The sequence below is a fragment of the Eubalaena glacialis genome, chromosome 19 (genome assembly GCF_028564815.1).
Source record: "Eubalaena glacialis isolate mEubGla1 chromosome 19, mEubGla1.1.hap2.+ XY, whole genome shotgun sequence".
Classification (NCBI taxonomy): domain Eukaryota; kingdom Metazoa; phylum Chordata; class Mammalia; order Artiodactyla; family Balaenidae; genus Eubalaena; species Eubalaena glacialis.
This window is the reverse complement of record NC_083734.1, coordinates 43,936,986-43,961,410: the sequence shown is the minus strand read 5'-3', so window position 1 is coordinate 43,961,410 and position 24,425 is coordinate 43,936,986. Positions and strand designations below refer to the sequence as shown.

The window sequence follows — 24,425 nt, the reverse complement described above, 5'->3', positions numbered from 1 at the left end:
AGATGAAGAGAGAACTAGGCTTTTCGATTGCTGTTCTACCAGCAACCAAAGACTCTATGTGATGATTTAAGCCTTCTGGCTGAAAAAGTGATACAATTTTAAGATCTGTTTTTCATGGCTCCAAGAGGCTGAGTTAAGATGAACAGATGGAATCGACAGGGAAAGAGATCCTCGTTCTGTGTTAAGAAGCACCTTCTTACAGAGCTGTAACAAATCATTTATTCTCCATTCCCTTCATTTGTGCTTTGAATGATAACTTGTCAGGGGCATGTAGATGCGAGTTCACACCTGCATGGGTGACATTGATGGATGCCCTTTAAAAGTCCATCCAATCATATTATGAATTAAGATTATTTATCACCTAAAAACTAGTTGTATTGGGCCATTTAGAGGCTAAATGGTGCAGTAGTTCCTAAAATGAGTTTCATGAACACTTGTTCCAAAGAACATTAAAGGGTTCTCTGGTAAAAAAAATTTTGGGAAATACTGAATTCTTTGTTGGTGGACCTTTCAGAGCCTTTAATATGCTAAAGTGCTTTGTGACTTTTCAAAGGGATATAGCATATATTTTTCTCCAAACTTACTTGACCATGGAATCATTTTTATTTCTTAGTTTTCATAGATTAGTGTTCTATGGAGCACACTTGGGGAGATCCCCCAATTACATTTAAATCACTAAAACCTTAATAATAAAATTATTTAAATAAGTGAAGGCATAAAACTTAGTATGACATTTTAGCATTACTTTAGACTAGGAAAAATATTAAAGTGGTAAATCCTTAGAAACATTTTCCTTTGAAAATCTTTTTTTTTAAAATATATTTTCTTGACGCATCTTCAAATAAAATGACTCAGCCTCTAAAACTAAGTAGAAAATTGTACAACATAGATGAATCAGAAGCCAAAAGAGATGCAAATCAACACGATGATGCATCCAAAAGATGCTCAACATTAAAACTGCTTTTATTTTAGCCATCTTCTTACTAGAATAATTTTATGATTTTGGATCCCTCTGCTAGAATTAAGTTTGTTGTTCACATCACTTCAATAGATATCAGTCAAACACTCATTGCTTGAGCACCTGATGTAATTCAGGCATTATGCAAAAAAGAAGCAAATAGGTTCCTGCCCTTGAGGAGGTCATAGGGAAGAAGAGACACAGAGAAGTAAACTGACAAATGACAGACAACACAGGTTGTACATCCAGGTTTTCTAGGAAAGATGTGGGAGTTTAGAGGTAGGTGCCACTGTCTTTCCCTGGAAGATTTAGGGAGCGCTTGGTGAAAAGGGAACATTTGTGTGGGCCTTGAAGGATGAACAGGAGCTTAGTAGGTAGAAGGGAATAGGAAGGGAATTTCAGCAAGTAAAGCAGAGAAACAAGATGCCATGGTGTGTTCCTGGGATGGCAAAATTGTCGGTTGATTAAAGCACAGATTCTGGACCTCCTGCAGGGAGGCACTGGAGGAGAATAAGGAGATTTGAAGTTACAAAGATGGGTTTGTGCCACAGTAGGAAGAATTTGCACCGTGCTTAGTGTCCTAAACTTAGGATTTTAAATTTCATCCTATTGGCAATGGACATTAATTAAAGGTTTTTGAACATATATATGGCATGTTTGGGTTTGTATTTTAGAAAGATGACTGTAGTTTTTAGTGTAGGCTCGACATCATCATCATCATCACTAAGTGTCAGGCCTTGTGCTGAGTGCTTTACATGTGTTATATGTTTCTCACCACAAGCTTATGATGTGTGCCGTGTTACTCTCCTTGCCATTTTACAGACGAGGAACCAGGCATGGAGAGGCTAAGTAACTAGTAAGTAAGTGACGGAGCTGGCATTTGAAGCCAAGCAGTCTGGCTCCAGATGCCCTGCTCTTAACCACTGTGCCATATTCCCTCTCACTGTGGGCATGTTGTTCTAACTAGAGTGAAGATGACCCTCAAGGTTAGTTGAGTGTAAGATTGGTGGGAGGATGGGACCAGGTTATTGAAGTTCTTGAGACCATAAGATTTTGGAGGCTATTTTCTTAACCAAGATACAATGCTGTAGAAAGGCGATAAGTTGAAGGCAGGGACAATGGTTGGGAAGCTACTTGGATGTTCTGCAGGAGTGATGAGGGGGACATGATTTCTGTCTTAGAGGGTATGGTAGCTGGTGGGAATAGAGAAAAGGGGACAGATCTGGGATTTCTCATCACATCATTCAGTTTTCTGAGGACCATTATCTGGGTTTCCACTGTAAAAGGAATATTCTGTTTTTTAAGATAACTAGAGCATCCTAGTTTTATCCTCCACTAATAGTTAGCATTTACTGAATGTAGACCATGTGCCAAGCATAGAGCTAAGTATTTTATGCACATCTTCTTCCTTATTTCTTACACCTTTATAAGATCAGGATGATTACTATACCCATTTCCCAGATGATGAAACTGGGATTGGGGATATTAAATAATAATTTAAAGTCATAGAGCTAGTGAATGATGGCTCATCTTACAGCAATACTTCACACTTATTAATAAAAATCAGTATCCTGTGGAATTAAATTTTATATAATTATAAATTATGTTCATTCATTTTTTCATTTATTAATTCATTCAGAAGAGTGCTTAGCACCATGTTAGGTGCTAAGCATATAGAAATAAACAGGTCAGCTAAGGTTCTTGTTGTCATGGTGTTCCTTCTAGTGGGGGAGACAGATAATAAAAATGTAAACAAATGAATAAATAATAACTTCAGACAGTGACAAGTGCCCGAAGGAAATAAAACAGAGTAATGTGACAGAGAGTGATTGAGAGATAGTGCAGGGAGTGTGCCTGCTGTGGTTAGGGTGGTCAGGGCTGGTCTTTGCCAGGTGGCTGGAGTATAGGGAAAGAGAAGGAGTGAGATCAGAGATGAGGTCAACAAGGTAGGCAGGTACCAGGCCATGTAGGATTTTGTCGGTTGTTCTGCAGAGTTTAAATCTTATTCTGAGGGCATTGAGAATCTACTGGGTGATTTACAACAGGGAGAGATCAGATGTGAGTTATGTTCTATGGAAAATGAACAGGGACAAAGTGGAAACAGGCAGAATAAGTAAGTGGTCCAGGTGAGAGGATGAACAGTAATGCCCGTGGTTGCTGAACTGGTAAGAGGTGGTAGAGTCTGGGAGACAATTTTGAAAGTAGAGATAGTAGGTCATCCTGATCAAGGATCACGTTTAGGTCTCCGATTTTTCTCCTAGGTTAGAGGGGACCTGAACCAAAAACCTGCCATCTGGAGTGATAGTGAAGGGGTCTATGAAGAGTTCAGTGTAGGACCTGCAGAGAGTAAGCAGCCTGAAGCCCATGAGAGGAAGTAGGGCTGAAGATTTGGGAAGCTCCAACACACACATGAAAAATGTGCTTACTACCAGCTTCCTGGACTGAGATAAAAGATCTCTTTTATGTGTGTGAGTCACAGTTTGTTGTGAACCTGTGTGTGCCTTACCAGCATCCACCTCCCAACCACTCAGTGGATTTCTGGGTTGCTGCTGGGAAACCCCTCCCAAGACAGCACCTCCTGCGTAGGCAGGAATGTCAGTGGTGGGAGGTTTCACACTGTGTGGCAACACAATTTTCTTTAAGCCTGATGGAGCGCTTCATCCCTTCACAAAAGCAGGATATAGGAACCTTTCCAGTTTGTCATCCTAATAAAAATGCTTGTAAATAAAAATATTTGGTCTTTATTTCCTGAATTGCAAGATCTTTTAAATTTCTGGGAACTCCTTTACAACACGGATTGGAAGAAAGAATGGCTGGTATAAGGACTGCCATTGACATCAATCTTTTCATTGCAGAATGTCCATTTTGCTCTTTGTTGAGCATGTAGGCAAGGAATTCAGGGTTTGGGTTAAATGGTGGACTTTGGGGGCCTTTTCCAGTTGCATCAGGAGATTTTGTTTAGTGCGTGGTTATAGTCAAGACTGGTATAACTCTTGCTAGCTTTCTAACCTGCAGTGAAAATTATTCTCAAATTGGATTTCTTTCAAATGGAAGCAATGTTGTTTTGCCACTTGAGGACAGCTGATATTGGCTATATTTGTGTAGGTGTATATGACCTAAAGGGAGTGGCTCTTCTGCCCTGTATCACGTGGGCATGTATGTTCCCATTGCAACATGTCAGAGTGGCTCTCACAGCACTCCATCACCCAGCACATGCAAGCTCCCTTTGGTTGGAAGTGTTGCCTGTTTTTCTTGAGGATCTTAGGTTTCCAGTTCAATTCTCATGTATTACTGCAGGCTATAGAATATGCAGGTAGTAACAGAGAATTATATGCAGTTAAGTAAGGTCTAAATATATTTGATAACTAACATTAGCTTGATTAGGAAAAAGAATGTTCAGTGAAACTTGAATGCCTAATATATGCCAGGCACTGGGAAAATAAAATTTTCAGCTGCTTACTATGTTAAATCTACGATTGAGATATTTAAACTTACAATCATTTTGTTGTAAATTTTAGATTTTTTGTCCTTGGAATTATTTGCTAATAATAGTTGTATCTTGTAATTTTATTTTGAATCAGAGATGCTTTTGTCCATTAGTTAGACAAATCTTGTTACTGGATTGAATTAAATAACCACTGGTTTTACAAAGAGCTCCTGTAGTACTTGGGAAAAAAATTTTTTTTTTAAATTTTATTTATTTATTTATTTGGCTGCGTTGGGTCTTCGTTGCTGCGCGCGGGCTTTCTCTAGTGGCGGTGAGCGGGGGCTACTCTTTGTTGCAGTGCGCGGGCTTCTCATTGCAGTGGTTTCTCTTGTTGCGTGCGGAGCACGGGCTCTAGGCACGCAGGCTTCAGTAGTTGTGGCTCGAGGGCTCTAGAGTGCACGCTCAGTAGTTGTGGCGCACGGGCTTAGTTGCTCCGCGGCATGTGGGATCTTCCCGCACCAGGGCTCGAACCCGTGTCCCCTGCATTGGCAGGAGGATTCTTAACCACTGCGCCACCAGGGAAGCCCCCCAATTTTTTTTAAATGGAAAATTAAATGTTTATGTATTTAAATATTAGCGGACATTATGACTTTAAAATATATTTTGAATTGTTAGTTTAGTTTGCTAAATATACTAGTTATATAATATCAGCAAACACTTATGTAGCATTTACTATGTAACAGATACAGTTCTAAGTGCTTTACATACATTATGTCACCTAATTCTTACAACAACCCTATGAGGTTGGTATTAAAGTTATCCTCTGTTTTACAGACAAGGGAAACTGAGACAAAGAGAAGTTAAATAAATTGCCTAAGGTTAGTAGGTGGTAAATAGTGGAGTTGGGATCTGAACCAAGGCTGTCTGGTTCCAAAGTCTGTATTCTTAATTACCCGTACACTGATACATCATCTCTCCATTATTGATTATTATATTTTTCAAGATAAAATAAATAATTTAGTTTATGTCAACCAGTCTTTGTTGAGCACCTGCTATTTGCCTTGCACTGTGCTAAGAGATTTGGGACATTCAAGGACGAGCAGGAGATAGGTGTACTCTCAGTTATTTTAGGTTCTGTGGGTGCTCATTGGACACAGGACTGGAACACAAGGCAGAGGAGTCATTCCAGCTGTAGTGAACAGCAGCAATAAATGAACAGAAGTGGAAAAGAACAAATTGTCATTAGGAAGCAGTGTGTAGTGCACCGTGTCTAGAAAACAATTGTGTGAGATAAAAGCCAGACACAGAGAGTCTTGACTCCTGGAATGAGGAGTTTGGACTTTATTAGGTAGATCATTGAGAGCCACTGGTATATGTTTTTCTAAAGCAGGGAATTTACTTTATTAATCTCTTCATATGTAAAATATGGCTAATGTTGCCATCACATTGATAGAATGTTTCAAGAATAAATTAAATAATGCATTAAAATGTTTAATGCAGTGTCTGGAACATAGTAAGTGCCCAAATGGTTCTAATAGGTGTGGTAGTTATTATTAAGTAAGCTGAGGGAAACTGGAGCTCTTTTCTCATCATTTTAGGTATCAATGATGGAGAGATCTAGGGGTAAATCTTGGAGTATAGCTTTCTAGTCTCTCATGTCTGCAAAATCTTCTGCCTGTTCATAGTCTTCACTATAACTTTTGTAACCGGTAGGGACCTTACCACCACAAAGGAAGGACTAGTGGCTCTCAGCCTTGCGTTTCTGGGACCCTGAGAGACTCTTAGGAGGCATTGTCTGCTTCTCAAGTACCTTCCGCCATGTTGCCTTTTGTGGACGCAGTTATCCCAAATCCCCAGTAAGATTTACTACTCAGAGGGACTGATGTAAATCTCTATCAGCTTGAGTATCGAATTTTCCCATTCTGTATTTCTCATTAATATCTGTGATTTATGTGAAGGGGTGTTATTCACATTTAAATCCAGTTAGAAATTTTAGCTAGAGAAAAATATGTAATGGGACAGCTTGTAATCACAGTTGGTCAGTGTTCCTCAGTGGAAATTTGGCTTCTTGATCAGTTGGGAAGAAGTGTTTGACGAAAGAAAAGAACACAGTTTTTGCTGTGTAACAGATACAATTCTAAGTGTTTTATATATATTATGTCATTTAATTCTTACAACAGTGCAGATGAGTTGGATAAAGAAGGACCAACCAACTGGAGTAAAACATCACCCTGGGAAGCCTCTTTATAGTTTTCTCAGCTTTTTCCCCACACTTGAGTATCTGGACATTGTTATTCTCCCAAAAGTCAACAGGATTTTTTGTTTCTAAAGACGTACACTGAAATGAAGAAGAGGAAGAGAAAAAAAATTATTTCTTGAGCACCTACTATGTGCCAGGCATATTACTATTGATAAGTTTATTTGATACTCACAGAGACACTGTGAGATATTAGAACCCTCATTTGATAGACAAGGTAAAAACTATGCTTCTGAGAAGCTACAAGATTTGTCTAAGGTCACAGTCAGTCAGTCAGTGGGTAGATTTGGGATTTTCAACTCAGATCTTCTGATTCCTTTTCTCATCCTGCTCTCTGTCCCTCCCTACAGTTACTAAAAGTATCTTTAGAGTGATTTAAATGTACAAAATATACTTGAATATAACATAACAAATTATTTGTTTGGTTTAGTACATGTTAACACATAAAACAATGTTCAGTATTACTCCCAGTCTCAGCTGGTTCACAGCAATATCTGTTCCCAACCTTTGTGTGGATCTCTCTCTCTCATTTTTGTCTTTTCTGTCCAATAAAACAATAAGTGTTGGGGTGAAGTTTCAAAATACTAACCTCAGAGTTTCCTCAATTCTCTCTTTAGGATTCTGTTACATTGCCTCCCTCCTCCCCCCACTCACCACCTCAGGGAAGAACCATGAATTCTTCCTACTTTTAGATCTTTGTGACTAAATTTCTGTCATCTTTGACTCTTCTCACATTTTCTCATGCTTCCTGACCTCAGTTGCTCTGAAAATCCTGAGTTCCTTCACTTCCTCATCACACAATGTTATAAATCTACTTGGATCTTTTTTTCCTAGGTCTATAGGTCTCATCTTTTGAACAAATGAGTAGTATCTTACAAATTACCTAATTGTATTACTTTAGTCTGGCCACATTCAGACCAAGATTCCTCTGATCCTTTAGGGAAAAGTTTTGATTTGTCTCCTCCACCGAAAATAAATACTATATTAACAAACTGAGAGGCCAAAAGTCTTGAAATTTTATGTTTTAAATATTAGCCATTTAAAAGCCAGAAATTTTGATTTTAGGATCAGGAAGTATACCAATCCTGTTTCTCAGTCTCATATTTATAGTGCAGGAACAAAGAAGAAAAAAAAAAAGAATGCTCTAGAAATGAAAAGATTCAATATGGACTAATACTTGGTGGTTTGAATTAGTCTCTCTCAACCTCACAAAAATAATTTTACTTAACACTCAAATCCCCAGTCTTATCCAAATCCCACATGCTTCAGTTGATGTGATGATTCAACATTTTCACCCTTGAAGTTTCTCAAAATCCCTTTGTGTCCTTGGGCTTTTAAAACCGATTTTGCTTATTGGCATTTAATAGGATAATCATGCTGGAAAGCAGGTTTTGTAGGCCAGAGTTATGGTTTTGAGGGTAAGTCAGTAATTAACAAAGGGCACAGCTCACTTTACGTGGAAGATTTTTAATAAAAATGGTGGAACTTACTTAACTACAGAACTAAATGGTGCTAAGTAATCTTTCTAGTTCTTCCACCAGATTCTCTCAGGCCTAAAATGTTGCAATTCTCTGGCTGCCACCTCCAAAGCTCAGAGACTAATTTTTTCCATAAACATCTACTATGATTAAACGAAAGGAGTAAGTGAAAAGTCTGAACAAATGGTTCACTAAATAATCTGAAATTTTAAAGGCATTACGGGTATAACAGGGTCCAGTCTGGAGACAAGAACCACACTCATTATTTGAATCAGGTGAATGTTATATGAAGAATTTTATTTTTTTTTATTTTTAAAATTTTTATTGGAGTAAAGTTGATTTACAATGTTGTGTTAGTTTCAGGTGTACAGCAAAATGAATCAGTTACACATATACACATATCCACTCTTTTTTAGATTCTTTTCCCATACAGGCCATTACAGAATACTGAGTAGAGTTCCCTGTGCTATACAGTAGGTGCTTATTAGTTAACTATTTTATATATAGTAATGTGTATATGTCAGTCCCAATCTCCCAGTTTATCCCTCCCCGCCCTTACCCCCTTGTAGCCATAAGTTTGTTTTAAACTAAGTTGTTAGGTAACTAAAAGAATAAAAGGGGGACGCTGAGATATTACAAATGTAGGAAATGCAGAAAGCCGTAGGAGTGATATTTTCTTTAAAGGGAAAAGGGAAGGAATTAAAACTTAGAAAGGTAGATGGGGGGAGGTCATCCTGTAGAGCTGAGATGCAGGCATTTCAGGAGAACTGGCTGGCTGGTGCTGGTGATTCTAAACTGCAAACCGAATTTCGGTGCTGCTGTAGAAAACATCTGTAGCTGCTGGAGCGAAGAAGTGTTACTGGGGTGATAATCCTCAGAACCATTAGCATACAGGAAGCCCCAATTAGGCAGAAGGAACAGTCCCTTCTTCCTCCAGCCTTGCAGTTTTCCTCTGTCGCCCCCTAGTGGCAAAGCCTAACATGGAGCCGCTGGTGAGGCCATAGTGCAGTTGGCAGCGCCCTCTCTCAGCACCACAAAGCTGAGGACGGAAAGGAGCCTGTGAAGCTGAGACAGGATAACTTCACAGCTGGCACAAAGAAGCCCACAACTCCAAAAACAGCCATCTTTAAATCAGCTGAATCTCTCCACACCATTCTTGACTTCCAGTTTCTTAATTTCATTGTCTCTTTATGAGTTTTAGAGTCAGAGTTGGGTTCATATTTCAGTTTTTATGTAGGAGCTGTGTGACTATAAGCAAGCTATTTAAACCTCATTTATTTATTTTATAAAAACCACTTTATTGAGATATGATTGACATAAAAAAGCTATAATATTTTATTTATATATATATAAAACTTGAGTTTGGAGATAAATATACACCCTTTACCACAATCAAAGCTATAAATATATCCGTTACCTCCAAAAGTTTCTTCCTGTCCTCTTTTTTTTGTGATAAGAATACTTAATATCTATCCTTTCATCAAATCTTTTAGTAGAGAGCACAGTATTGTTAACTATAGACACTATGGTGTACAGCAGATCCCTAAGACTTATTCATCTTACATATGTGAAACTTTGTACCCCTTGACCATCACCTCCCCAATTCCCCCACCCACCAGCCTCTGGTAACCACCATTCTACTCGCTACTTCTATGAGTTTTAGATTCATCATATATGTGAAATCATCTAGTATTTGCTCTTCTGTGTCTGGCTTACTTAACTTATAATGTCTTCCAGTTTCATCCATGTTGTTATAAATGACATGATTTCCTCCTTTTTTAAGGCTGAATAATATTCCATTGTATGTAAATACCACATCTTCTTTCTCTATCATCTGTTCATGGACATTTAGGTTGCATCCATGTCTTGGATACTGTGAATAATGCTGCAATGAACATGGGAGTGCAAATCTCTTTGAGATATTAAATAATATGCTACTAAAAAACCAATGGGTCACTGAAAATATCAAAGAGGAAGTAAAATCCATCTGGAGAAAAATGAAAATGGAAACACGGTGATCCAAAATCTATGGCACACAGCAAAAGCAGTACTAAGAGTGAAGTTTATAGTGATAAAAGCCTACCTCAGGAAACAAGAGAAATTTCAGATAAACAACCAACATTACACCTAAAGGAACTAGAAAAAGAAGAACGAAAAAAACCCAAGGCTAGCAGAAAGAAAGAACAAATAAATAAAGTGGAAAGAAATGAAATAGACACTAAAAGAACAATAGAAAAGATCAATGAAACTAAGAGCTGGTTCTTGGAAAGATAAACAAAATGGATAAGCCTTTAGATAGACTCATCAAGAAAAAAAGAGGGTCTAACAAATAAAATCAGAAATGAAAGTTACTTCCTTCACCTCTCTTCATACAAAATTTTAAAATATATAATAAAATAAAACATGGGCCAAGACTCCAACTATCACCTGGCCATCATAAGCCTTAGCTAATGGGTGGGTCCAGGTCCCCCCATGGCTGGCTGCATGGCCAAGGGGCTCCCAGGACTGGTGTCAACCCCCTGGTGGTTGGGTAAGCCCCTGGTGCTAGTAGGCTAGAGTGAGGACTCCAAAATGACACTTGCCAGTACCAGTGTCCTTGTGGTGGAACCAGTTCCCCAAAATGCTGCTGTCAGAGTCTATGTCCCCAGGGAGAGCCCCCATTGCCCCCTGCCTCCCTGAGAGGCTCTCCAAGATCAGCAAGTGGATCTGAACCAGGCTCCTTTCAAATTCCTGCCTCTGTTCTGGGACTTGGAGCATGTGTGGTTTTGTGTGCACCCTTTCAAAGCAGGGTCTCTGTTTCTGACTGCCCTGTGACTCTCCTATTCTTGAGCCCTGTTGGCTTTCAAAGTCAAACATTCTGGAGGCTCATCTTCTCAGTGGAGGAACCCCTGGCTGGGGAGCCCAATGTGGGGCTCATACCCTTTTCTCTTTGGGGAGACTTTCTGAATTGTGATTATCCTCCTGTTTGTGGGTCAGCCACCTGGGCATTTGGATCTTGACTATACTACATCTCTGCCTCCCCCCCATCTCACTGTGGTTCCTTCTTAATATATTTAGTTGTGGAAAATCTTTTCTGGTAGTCTTCAGGTCTTTCTCACCTGAAAGTTTTTCAGTAAATAGTTGTAATTTTGGTGTGCCCATGGGGGAAGGTGAGCTCACGGTCTTCCGGCTCCATCGTCTTGGCCACACCTCTCCTCAGCCATCACTTTCATTGGTGGATCAGAGTGATATTTTTGGTCTCTAGGAATTAGTGTCAACTCAGTGTCTAATAATCCCTGTGGTAGGCAGAATTTTGGCCCCCATGACCTCTGAGTCATTGTTTTAGGCCCATGAATTTGTAACTTTATAGTACAAAAGGGACTTTGTAGATGTAATTAAGGTGACTAATCAGTTGACTTTAAAATGCAGAGAGTATCCTGGATTATCCAGATGGGCTGAGAGACAATAACTTAACAACTGGCTCAAAGGAGGAAATTATTCTGAAGCCCACAGCTTCCAAAATAGCTATCTTTAAATCTGCTGAACCTCCCCACACTTTTCTTTACATCCAGTTCCTTAATTTCATTCTCTATGAGTTTTGGAGTCAGACGGAATTGGGTTCAGATTTCAGTTTTCTTGTTTTAGTTTTGTTTTGGTTTTACTTATAAGAATATGTGACTTAAGCGAACTATTTAGCTTTGTTTAGACTTGCTTTCCTCATCTACAAGCCAGAATAGCAATATCTATCTCACAGGATTGATGTAAGTGTTAAATAAAATAAAGTTTGCATGAAGTATATTTAGCAAGTGGCACCACATGTGGTGCTAAACAAGGTCACGTTGGCTCCCATCTTTCTCCTTCATCTGTGTCTTCACCATCATTCTTCCTCGTTTTCTTTTCTGCCTATTGCTGCTGATCTTTTTCATCATGCCTTCTTTCTGAGTTTTCTCCTCTATGTTGTTCTTTTCTCTTCCTTTTCATTCTTTTCTCCATCTTTTATTACCATAAACTAAGCCCCACCCCATATTTTCTCCTATCCCACTTGTTAACCACCTACTCATGTTATGGTCAATGAACCTCAATAAAAAGTGTTCCCCACTATTGCTTTAGCATCTGTAATTGATGTCCTTTTGCCATCACTCAAGTGTTTATGCATCTCAAGTTCTCTTAGGTGTCATATGTAGGAAACTGCCATTTTTGAGAGCTTACTGCAGTCTATTGCTTAGTGTAACAGTTAGGAATGTTCTAAGTTTCCAGTTTTGGAAAAGGCAACAGGGACTTCCTTGGCGGCCCAGTGGTTAAGACTCCATGCTTTCAGTGCAGGGGGTATGGGTTCAATACCTGACTGGGAAACTAAGATTCCCCCATGCCATGGGGCATGGCCAAAATAAAAAAAATTTTTTAAAGGTATGGGAAAAGCCAACAAATATTGGCTTGATCAAAGGATCTATTCTTCTCACAGATAGGCATCTGCTAGCATTGGTTCAGAGGCTCAACTATGTCAGAATCTCTTGGGATTTTGTAGTTCTAGGAATCATATCTGTGTTTAAAGTAAGAAGAAGAGTCAGGGTGAAGAGGAAGTGGGAGCACCAGCTGTATGTGTCCTTTTTAACAACAAAGGGAAGCTTTCTCAGAAGCTCGCAGCTGGCTTCTGTTTAGATTTCATAGGCCATTCCGGTGTCTTTATATTTCTGTAATTTTATTATTTTAAATCCATAAACTTGCATTTTAGTGTTGGACTACAGGCATCTGCAGGGCATAGTAGGCAGGACGCTTTGGCCACCTTTTATTGTCCTAAAGTTTTGCCTTTTTCAAAATGTCATTTATTTGGAATCATATTCTATGTAGGCTTTTCAAATTGGCTTCTTTCATTTAGCAATTTGCATTTAAGATTCTTCCATGTCCTTTTGTGGCTTGTTAAGTCATTTCTTTTTATCACAGAATAGTATTTCATTGGATTGATGTAATACAGTTTGTTTACACATTCATGTATTGAAGAACATAGTGGTTGCTTCCAATTTTTAGAAGTTACAAATAAAGCTGCTATAAACGTTTCGTACAGGTTTTATCATAGGCATATGTTTTCAGCTTATTTGGGTGAATATTCAGGAGAGAAATTGCTGGATTGTATAGCAAGTCTATGTTTACCTTCGTAAGAAATTGCCCAAAGGTCTTCCAGATTAAAGTGGCTGTATCATTTTGCTTTCCCACCAGCCATGAGCAAGTGTTTCTATTGCTCCATGTACATTTCACCAGCGTTTAGTGTCATCAGTGCTTTGGATTTTATCAATTCCAACAGGTGTGTAGTTTGAGCTATTTATTTATTTAAAAAATTTTAAGTTGAAGTATAGTTGATTTACAATATTATATTAGTTTTAGGTGTACAGCATAGTGATTCAGTATTTTATAGATTATACTCCATTAAAAGTTATTACAAAATAATGTGCTGTACAATATATCCTTGTTGCTAATCATTTTATACATAGTAGTTTGTATCTCTTAATCCCATATTCCTACCTTGCCCCTCCCACCATCCCTCTCCCCAGTGGTAACCATTAGTTTTGTATATTTGTGAGTCTGTTTCTGTTTTGCCATATACATTCATTTTTTCTATTTTTTAGGTTCCACATATAAATGATATCATACAGTATTTGTCTTTCTCTTACTTGTTTCCCTAAAGCATAATATTCTCTAGGTTCATTCACTTTGCTGCAAATGGCAGAATTTCATTCTTTTTTTTTCTGGCTGAGTAATAGTTCATTGTATATGTATATATACCCATCTTCTTTATCCATTTGTATGTCGATGGACACTTGGGTTGCTTCCATATCTTGGCTATTGTAAATAATGCTGCTATGAACATTGGGGTGCATATATCTTTTCAAACTAGTGTTCTCATTTTTTCCAGCTATATACCTGGGAGTGGAATTGCTGGATTGTATGGTAGTTCTACTTTTAGTTTTTTTTTTTTTTTTTTTTTAAATCTTACAGTTTTATTTAGTTAGGCTGTGGCACCCAGACATTTATTATATTATTATTATTTTTTTTTTTTTAAACATCTTTATTGAAGTATAATTGCTTTACAATGGTGTGCTAGCTTCTGCTTTACAACAAAGTGAATCAGTTACACATATACATATGTTGCCATATCTCTTCCCTCTTGCATCTCCCTCCCTCCCACCCTCCCTATCCCACCCCTCTAGGTGGTCACAAAGCACCGAGCTGATCTCCCTGTGCTATGCGGCTGCTTCCCACTAGTTATCTATTTTACATTTGGTAGTGTATATATGTCCGTGACACTCTCTCACCCTGTCACATCTCACCCCTCCCCCTCCCCATATCCTCAAGTCCATTCTCTAGTAGGTCTGTGTCTTTATTCCCATCTTGCCACTAGGTTCTTCATGACCTCTTTTTTTTTTTTTTTTTTTCCCTTAGATTCCATATATATGTGTTAGCATACTGTATTTGTTTTTCTCTTTCTGACTTACTTCACTCTGTATGACAGACTCTAACTCCATCCACCTCATTACAAACACCTCCATTTCATTTCTTTTTATGGCTGAGTAATATTCCATTGTATATATGTGCCACATCTTCTTTATCCATTCATCCGATGATGGACACCTAGTTTGCTTCCATGTCCTGGCTATTGTAAACAGAGCTGCAATGAATATTTTGGTACATGACTCTTTCTGAATTATGGTTTTCTCAGGGTATATGCCCAGTAGTGGGATTGCTGGGTCATATGGTAGTTCTATTTTTAGTTTTTTAAGGAACCTCCATACTGTTCTCCATAGTGGCTGTATCAATTTACATTCCCACCAACAGTGCAAGAGTGTTCCCTTTTCTCCACACCCTCTCCAGCATTTATTGTTTCTAGATTTTTTGATGATGGCCATTCTGACCGGTGTGAGATGATACCTCATTGTAGTTTTGATTTGCATTTCTCTAATGATTAATGATGTTGAGCATTCTTTCATGTGTCTGTTGGCAATCTGTATCTCTTCTTTGGAGAAATGTCTATTTAGGTCTTCTGCCCATTTTTGGATTGGGTTGTTTGTTTTTTTGTTATTGAGCTGCATGAGCTGCTTGTAAATCTTGGAGATTAATCCTTTGTCCGTTGCTTCATTTGCAAATATTTTCTCCCATTCTGAGGGTTGTCTTTTGGTCTTGTTTATGGTTTCCTTTGCTGTGCAAAAGCTTTTAAGTTTCATTAGGTCCCATTTGTTTATTTGTGTTTTTATTTCCATTTCTCTAGGACCTGGGTCAAAAAGGATCTTGCTGTGACTTATGTCATACAGTGTTCTGCCTATGTTTTCCTCTAAGAGTTTGATAGTGTCTGGCCTTACACTTAGGTCTTTAATCCATTTTGAGTTTATTTTTGTGTATGGTGTTAGGGAGTGTTCTAATTTCATACTTTTACATGTACCTGTCCAATTTTCCCAGCACCACTTATTGAAGAGGCTGTCTTTTCTCCACTGTATATGCTTGCCTCCTTTATCAAAGATAAGGTGACCATATGTGCGTGGGCTTATCTCTGGGCTTTCTATCCTGTTCCATTGATCTATATTTCTGTTTTTGTGCCAGTACCAAACTGTCTTGATTACTGTAGCTTTGTAATATAGTCTGAAGTCAGGGAGCCTGATTCCTCCAGCTCCATTTTTCGTTCTCAAGATTGCTTTGGCTATTTGGGGTCTTTTGTGTTTCCATACAAATTGTGAAATTTTTTGTTCTAGTTCTGTGAAAAATGCCAGTGGTAGTTTGATAGGGATTGCATTGAATCTGTAGATTGCTTTGGGTAGCAGAGTCATTTTCACAATGTTGATTCTTCCAATCCAAGAACATGGTATATCTCTCCATCTATTTGTATCATCTTTAATTTCTTTCATCAGTGTCCTATAATTTTCTGCATACAGGTCTTTTGTCTCCTTAGGTAGGTTTATTCCTAGGTATTTTATTCTTTTTGTTGCAATGGTAAACGGGGTGTTTTCTTAATTTCACTTTCAGATTTTTCATCATTAGTATACAGGAATGCAAGAGATTTCTGTGCATTAATTTTGTATCCTGCTACTTTACCAAATTCATTGATTAGCTCTAGTAGTTTTCTGGTAGCATCTTTTGGATTCTCTATGTATAGTATCATGTCATCTGCAAACAGTGACAGCTTTACTTCTTCTTTTCCGATTTGGATTCCTTTTATTTCTTCTTCTTCTCTGATTGCTGTGGCTAACACTTCCAAAACTATGTTGAATAATAGTGGTGAGAGTGGGCAACCTTGTCTTGTTCCTGATCTTAGTGGAAATGGTTTCAGTTTTTCACCATTGAGGACAATGTTGGCTGTGGGTTTGTCATATACGGCCTTTATTATGTTGAGGAAAGTTCCCTCTATGCCTACTTTCTGCAGGACTTTTATCATAAATGAGTGTTGAATTTTGTCGAAAGCTTTCTCTGCATCTATTGAGATGATCATATGGTTTTTCTCCTTCAATTTGTTAATATGATGTATCACGTTGATTGATTTGCGTATATTGAAGAATCCTTGCATTCCTGGAATAAACCCCACTTGATCATGGTGTATGATCCTTTTAATGTGCTGTTGGATTCTGTTTGCTAGTATTTTGTTGAGGATTTTTGCATCTATGTTCATCAGTGATATTGGCCTGTAGTTTTCTTTCTTTGTGACATCTTTGCCTGGTTTTGGTATCAGGGTGATGGTGGCCTCGTAGAATGAGTTGGGGAGTGTTCCTCCCTCTGCAATATTTTGGAAGAGTTTGAGAAGGATAGGTGTTATCTCTTCTCTAAATGTTTGATAGAATTCGCCTGTGAAGCCATCTGGTCCTGGGCTTTTGTGTGTTGGAAGATTTTTAATCACAGTTTCAATTTCAGTGCTTGTGATTGGTCTGTTCATATTTTCTATTTCTTCCTGGTTCAGTCTCGGCAGGTTGTGCATTTCTAAGAATCTGTCCATTTCTTCCAGGTTGTCCATTTTATTAGCATAGAGTTGCTTGTAGTAATCTCTTATGATCGTTTGTATTTCTGCAGTGTCAGTGGTTACTTCTCCTTTTTCATTTCTAATTCTATTAATTTGAGTCTTCTCCTTTTTTCTCGTGATGAGTCTGGCTAATGGTTTATCAATTTTGTTTATCTTCTCAAAGAACCAGCTTTTAGTTTCATTGATTTTTGCTATTGTTTCCTTCATTTCTTTTTCATTTATTTCTGATCTGATCTTTATGATTTCTTTCCTTCTGCTAGCTTTGGGGTTTTTTTGTTCTTCTTTCTCTAATTGCTTTAGGTGCAAGGTTAGGTTGTTTATTCGAGATGTTTCCTGTTTCTTGATGTAGGCTTGTATTGCTATAAACTTCCCTCTTAGAACTGCTTTTGCTGCATCCCATAGGTTTTGGATCGTCGTGTCTCCATTGTCATTTGTTTCTAGGTATTTTTTGATTTCCCCTTTGATTTCTTCAGTGATCACTTCGTTATTAAGTAGTGTATTGTGTAGCCTCCATGTGTTTGTATTTTTTACAGATCTTTTCCTGTAATTGATATCTAGTCTCATAGCGTTGTGGTCGGAAAAGATACTTGATACGATTTCAATTTTTTTAAATTTACCAAGGCTTGATTTGTGACCCAAGATATGATCTATCCTGGAGAATGTTCCATGAGCACTTGAGAAAAATGTGTATTCTGTTGTTTTTGGGTGGAATGTCCTATAAATATCAATTAAGTCCATCTTGTTTAATGTATCATTTAAAGCTTGTGTTTCCTTATTTATTTTCATTTTGGATGATCTGTCCATTGGTGAAAGTGGGGTGTTAAAGTCCCCTACTATGATTGTGTTACTGTCGATTTCCCCTTTTATGGCTGTTAGTATTTGCCTTATGTATTGAGGTGCTCCTATGTTGGGTGCATAAATATTTACAATTGTTATACCTTCCTCTTGGATCGATCCCTTGATCATTATATAGTGTCCGTCTTTGTCTCTTGTAATTGTCTTTATTTTAAAGTCTATTTTGTCTGATATGAGAATTGCTACTCCAGCTTTCTTTTGGTTTCCATTTGCATGGAATATCTTTTTCCATCCCCTCACTTTCAGTCTGTATGTGTCTCTAGGTCTGAAGTGGGTCTCTTGTAGACAGCATATATATGGGTCTTGTTTTTGTATCCATTCAGCCAGTCTGTGTCTTTTGGTGGGAGCATTTAATCCATTTACATTTAAGGTAATTATCGATATGTATGTTCCTATTCCCATTTTCTTAAATGTTTTGGGTTTGTTATTGTAGGTGTTTTCCTTCTCTTGTGTTTCTTGCCTAGAGAAGTTCCTTTAGCATTTGTTGTAAAGCTGGTTTGGTAGTGCTGAACTCTCTCACCTTTTGCTTGTCTGTAAAGGTTTTAATTTCTCCATCAAATCTGCTGACGTCTTCTGCCAGCGTTCAGTGGGTGTTCTGTAGGAGCAGTTCCACGTGTAGATGTATTTCTCATGTATCTGTGGGGAGGAAGGTGATCTCCGCGTCTTACTCTTCCGCCATCTTGCCCCTCCCTCCTACTTTTAGTTTTTTGAGGAACCTCCATAATATTTTCTGTAGTGGTTGCACCAATTTACATTCCCACCAACAGTGTACAAGTGTTCCCTTTTCTCCACATCCTCACCAACATTTGTTATTGGTAGACTTTTTGATGATAGCCATTCTGATAGGTGTGAGATGATCTCCTTGCTGATTTGATTTTTATTTCTCTAATAATTAGCTGTGTTGAGCATCTTTGCATGTGCCTGTTGGCAATCTGTATGTTTTCTTTGGAAAAATGTCTATTCAGGTCTTCTGCCCATATTTTGAATGGGTTGCTTGTTTTTTTGATATTAAGTTGTACAAGATTATCTCAGTAGGCACTCATGATAAAAACTCTCATCAAAGTTTCTATAGAGGGAACATATCTCAACATAGTAAAGGCCATTTATGACAAACCCACAGCTAACATCATACTCAACAGTGAAAAGCTGAAAATATTTCCTCTAAATTCAGGAACAAAACAAGGATGACTGCTCTCAACCTTTCTATTTAACATAGTATTAGAAGTCCTAGCCACAGCAATCAGATGAGAAAAAGAAATAAAAGGCATCCAAATTGGAAGGGAAGAAGTAAAACTGTCACTATTCACAGATGACATGATACTTTATATAGAAGACCCTAAAGTCCACCAAAAAACTATTAGAATTAATGAATAAATTCAGTAAAGCTGCAGAATACAAGATTAATACACAGAAATCTATTGCTTTTCTATACACTAATAATGATCTATCAGAAAGAGAAAGTTTAAAAAAAAACCCTTTTAAAATTGTATCAAAAAGAAGAAAATACCTAGGAATAAGTTTAACCAAGGAGTTGAAAGACCTATATTCCAAAAACTATAAAACACTGATGAAGGAAATTAAAGATGAAACAAGGAAATGAAAAGATATCCCATGCTCTTGGATTGGAAGAATTAATATTGTTGAAGTGGCCATACTACCCAAAGCAACCTACAGATTTAATGTGATCCCTATCAAAATACCCATGACACTTTTCACAGAACTGGAACAAATAATCCTAAAATTTATATGGAACCACAAAAGACCCAGAATTGCCAATCATGAGGAAAAAAGAACAAAACTGGAGGTATCACCCTCCCTGACTTCAGACAATACTACAAAGCTACAGTAATCAAAATAGCATGGTTCTGGCACAAAAAACAGACACATAGATCAAAGGAACAGAATAGAGAGCCCAGAAATAAACCCATGCACCTACAGTCAATTAATCTATGACAAAGGAGGCAAAAATATACAATGGAGAAAAGGCTGTCTCTTCAATAAGTGATGCTGGTAAAACTGGACAGCTACATGTGAAAGAATGATATGAGAACATTTCCTTACACTATATACAAAAATAAACTCAAAATGGATTAAAGACCTAAATGTAAGACTGGAAACTATAAAAATCCTAGAAGAGAACATAGGCAGAACACTCTTTGACATAAACCATAGCAATATTTTTTTGGATCTGTCTCCTAAGACAAAAGAAATAAAAACAAAAATAAACAAATAAATAAACTTAAAGGTTTGGCACAGCAAAGGAAACCATCAACAAAATGAAAAGACAACCTACTGAATGGGAGAAAATATTTGCAAATGATATGACTGACAAGGTGTTTAAGTAACACTTTTCTTTCCATTTAGAATGACGTTGAAGACCCACTTCAAAGATTACCTCCCTCGTGAAAGGCTTCCCTGAAGCTCCCCCCAGGATACCCCCTGCTGGTCCCAAAGTGATCTCTTCCTTTTTGAAATCCTGTCTTTAGCACTTCTGTATTCTTTGCAGTCTAAGTAACCAAGATGTTACTTTCCACAGCATTGACTATACAAATTCCCTCCACAATTTCTGAGAGTTCCTAAGGCATTACTTTCTTGTGGTCTCCCTTGCTCCATCTGGCTTCTGGGCTGTTTCCATCTTCCCTTGAATCAACTCAGACAGGATACTTAGCTCTTTCACTGGTTTTCACAGGAAAGTTGATCCATCCCCAAGGATTCTGTGAGTTTGGCAACTTAATGGGGAGGGATAATAGAGTAATATTCATAACTTCCTGACTAGATCGCTCCTCCTTTTTTTCCTCCTGACTCCCTTTATGGAGTAAAAAGTGTTCCTCTCTTTGTTTCATGTGTAATCGTTTCTTATCCTTTTGGGGTTGCCAATACACTTGTCCCATGTGGATGCACCTATTGAAAGTTCACTGTCAAGGAATAGTGGCCACAAAAGCATCTATCGCTAAGAGAGAAGGAGTTTTCTTCTATCAACTGCTAAAAGAATACAATTTATCTTGTCATATTGTATGTAACTACTTTCACATATATACTTTTTCTTTTTGGATAGTAAGGTCCTCAAGGATAAGAATTAACTCTTCATCTTTCTCTTAAAAATTATTTTCAATTATTTATTTATTTACTTATTATTTATTTATCTTTGGCTGCATTGGGTCTTCGTTGTTGCGTGGGCTTTCTCTAGTTGTGGCGAGCAGGGGCTACTCTTCGTGGTGGTGTGCAGGCTTCTCATTGCAGTGGCTTCTCTTGTTGTGGAGCATGGGCTCTAGGCGTGAGGGCTTCAGTTGTTGTGACATGCAGGCTCAGTAGTTGTGGCTCGGATGGGCTTAGCTGCTCAGTGGCATGTGGGATCTTCCCGGACCAGGGCTCGAACCCCTCTCCCCTGCATTGGCAGGCGAATTCTTAACCACTGCACCACCAGGGAAGCCCCCAGTTCTTCATCTTTCTCATCTCCATAGTTCCTGCTTTAGAAGTGGTGGTCAATAAATTTTTACTGAAGAAATGAATGAGTGAATGATTACACTATATATGACTTAAGTCTTTTAAAAAGAAGCAAATGTATTTCTTTCAAATAGGAATTCTTGAATTATAAGAAATTAACCCATTTTATGTACAAGTAGAAACAAAGACCATGGTTTCTTTGCCCAGTATATAACATTTATTAAGAAATGACAGGAGACAGTGTATCACAGATATAATTGAAATAGCAAATAGGCGAGATCATTCTTAACCAAAAAAGGGGAGAATGGAATCAAATGTTGAAATATGGAAAAGTCTAGTCTCCTTCTTAAAAACTGACTGTTGGGTGAAAGGCTTCTATTCTCTCCAGGGACATCTGAAGATGTTACTTGGCTATACTCTGGCGCCTTTGATGCTGGAAAATTTTTCAGGTAAACAGAAGCTAAAAATAGATTATAAAGCGAGGAAAAATAAGCTTGTGGACAGTTCACAAGGATAAATTCCACAATATGTCAGCAATTTTCAATCTTGCATGAAAATCAGAAGTAGTATATTCAAAGCAATTTGAGGATCAGCAGGTGGTTTGCACCATTTCTGTGTCCATAGAGGAAAATCAAGATATTCATTGCAGAATGGAATCAGATAGAACTCATATACTTGGTAGCTCCCACAACAAAAACCCAAATGGAAGCCTAAGAACTTGTTACTTGTCCACCAACGGGTGGTTGAGAGGATAAGTTGTTCAGAGATACTGTGTCCTGGGCAATTGAAATGAGCAACCTGACTTTTAGCAGGTGGGCTGCCAGCAAGTGGGCTCACAGCAGGTGGGCTGGCAGCAGCAGGCTAGGCGGCAGCAGGACCGTCCACAGTAGGATGGGCGGCAGCAGGAGGTCTGGGCATGGTGCAGCTGGCAGCAGCACGGGGGGGTGCAGCTCACCACACAGCAGGGAGGCAGGCAGGTGCCCTCCACGCGGCAGTCAGGTCGGCACCACCTGGTGCGGCAGCTCACAGCTCCACTGCCTCCCTCCTGGCCACAGCCAATGCTACCAGCAATGCCACAGCCAGTCTCACAGCCACTGGTCTGGCAGAAGGTTGGCTGGCAACACCTGGTTTGGCAGCAGGTTGGCTGACAGCAGCTGGAGCCACAGGTCCCCCCAGTGGAACAGATGGGAAATCCACAGAAGCTAGTGGAACAGCAGGCCATGGTGTCAGGAGTTAGGTTGAGAGTTGACTTGTTAAGAGAAGTTTCTGAGTTTTGGCCGCACTTTCCACGTCTGGCCTTTTATATATCCTGTAGAGCCGTGTATTTCCCTAACATTTAGCATTTTTCCTTGATACCATTGCGAAGTCAGTCTCTGACTGGCTAATACCTGAGTTGTTAAGGTTATAAATAGCATTTTCAATGGACTGCTTGGGTCATTGTTCAATTAAGTCTCATTATGTTTCTTCTTTGCCCTTTGGATCAAGCCAAGGCTCATTATGGAAGTCACATGATAGTCTAGACTTGGGCCAACCATTGCCCTGGCTTGCTTTGTCATAAATGTCCTTTGACAACCTTGAGGCCGAGTTTATCTAAACTGAACATTCTCTTCCTAACTGGTCATTCAATTAAGGACCATGATCTCGTAAACAATTTGTCTTGACTTGGAATGGCTACCATTAGTGTCATCAACACGTGAGCTATCACCTGATTCATCAACATCAGAAGAAGTATGCTTTTCTGTGTTCCGTTTGTGCAAGTTACAGGATCCTCAGAACTCGAACAAGTATTTTTGTTATCAATGTACATATTCCCAACTGAAACCCTTAATGACTTTTCTTGTGGATTGTTTCCTGACTCTACTAAATTAAAAATCATATGCTAGTAATAAATACACATTTTAAGAAGTCAAACTGTAGGCAGGCATATAAAGAAAAGTTAATGTTCTTCCTCCTTTCCCCAAAACATACACATCCCTTCCAAGACTAGTACTTCAGAGATAATCAATATTAATACTTTTGGTGCACGTACTTTGACACATTTCTCCCTGCTTGTGCAAACATACACCAGTGTATGTACACATCTATTGTCTTGCTTAGTAAAGTTGGGGTCTCCTATACCTATTTATTTAAAAAAATTTTAATTGTAATAAAATACACATAACATAAAATTTACCATCTTAACCATTTTTAAGTGTACAGTTCACTAATGTTAAGCATATTCACATTGTTGTGCAATCAATCTCCAGAACTCTTTTTGTCTTACGCAACTGAAACTCTATATCCATCAAACAACCACTCTCCCATTCTCCCCTCCCCAAGCTCTTGGCAGTCATCATTCTAATGTGTGTTTTGATGAATTTGACTGCTCTCTGTACCTCATGTAAGTTGAATCATACAGTATTTATCTTTTTGTGACTGGCTTATTTCACTCAGCGTAATGTCCTCGAGATTCATCCACATTGTAGAATATGACAGAATTTCCTTCCTTTTTAAGGCTGAATAGGATTCCATTGTATGCTTGTTCCACCATTTGTTTATCCATTCATCCCTCGATGACACTTGGGTTGCTTCCCCCTTTTAGCTATTTGCAATTAGTGCTGCCAGGAACATGGGTGTACAAATATCTCTTCCAGACCATGCTGTCAATTCTTTCGGGTATATACCTAGGAGTAGAACTGCTGGATCATATGGTAATTCTATTTTTGATTTTTTGAGTAACTGCCATACGGTTTCCCATAGTGGGTGTATCATTTTACATTCACACCAGCAGTGCACAGGGGTTCCAATTTTTCCACGTCCTTGCCAACACTTTGAGTTTTTTGAGAGTAGCCATTCAAATGGATGTGAGGTGGTATGTCACTGTGGTTTTGGTCTGCACTTTCCTAATGATCAGTGATACTGAGCATCTTTTCATGTGTTTTTGGGCCATTTGTATATCTTCTTCGGAGATATGTCCATTCATGTCCTTTGCCCAGTTTTTTGTTGTTGTTGTTCTTGTTTTGTTGTTGAGTTGTAGGAGTTCTTTATATATTGTG

The 24,425-nt window shown here is 38.4% G+C and overlaps 1 protein-coding gene across 1 annotated transcript; it reads right to left on the bottom strand.

Moving 5' to 3' along the window:
• Window positions 1–22,195: 22,195 nt before the first annotated feature.
• LOC133080843 (keratin, high-sulfur matrix protein, B2A-like) lies at window positions 22,196–22,612 on the bottom strand. The gene has a single exon (XM_061176936.1). It carries the CDS (start codon window positions 22,610–22,612, stop codon window positions 22,196–22,198), a length of 417 nt encoding a protein of 138 aa, XP_061032919.1.
• Window positions 22,613–24,425: the final 1,813 nt, after the last annotated feature.

What these genes read in the sequence shown, in the direction of transcription:
- LOC133080843 (XM_061176936.1), bottom strand. Translation starts at nt 22,612, where the DNA reads ATGGCCTGCTGTTCCACTAGCTTCTGTGGATTTCCCATCTGTTCCACT.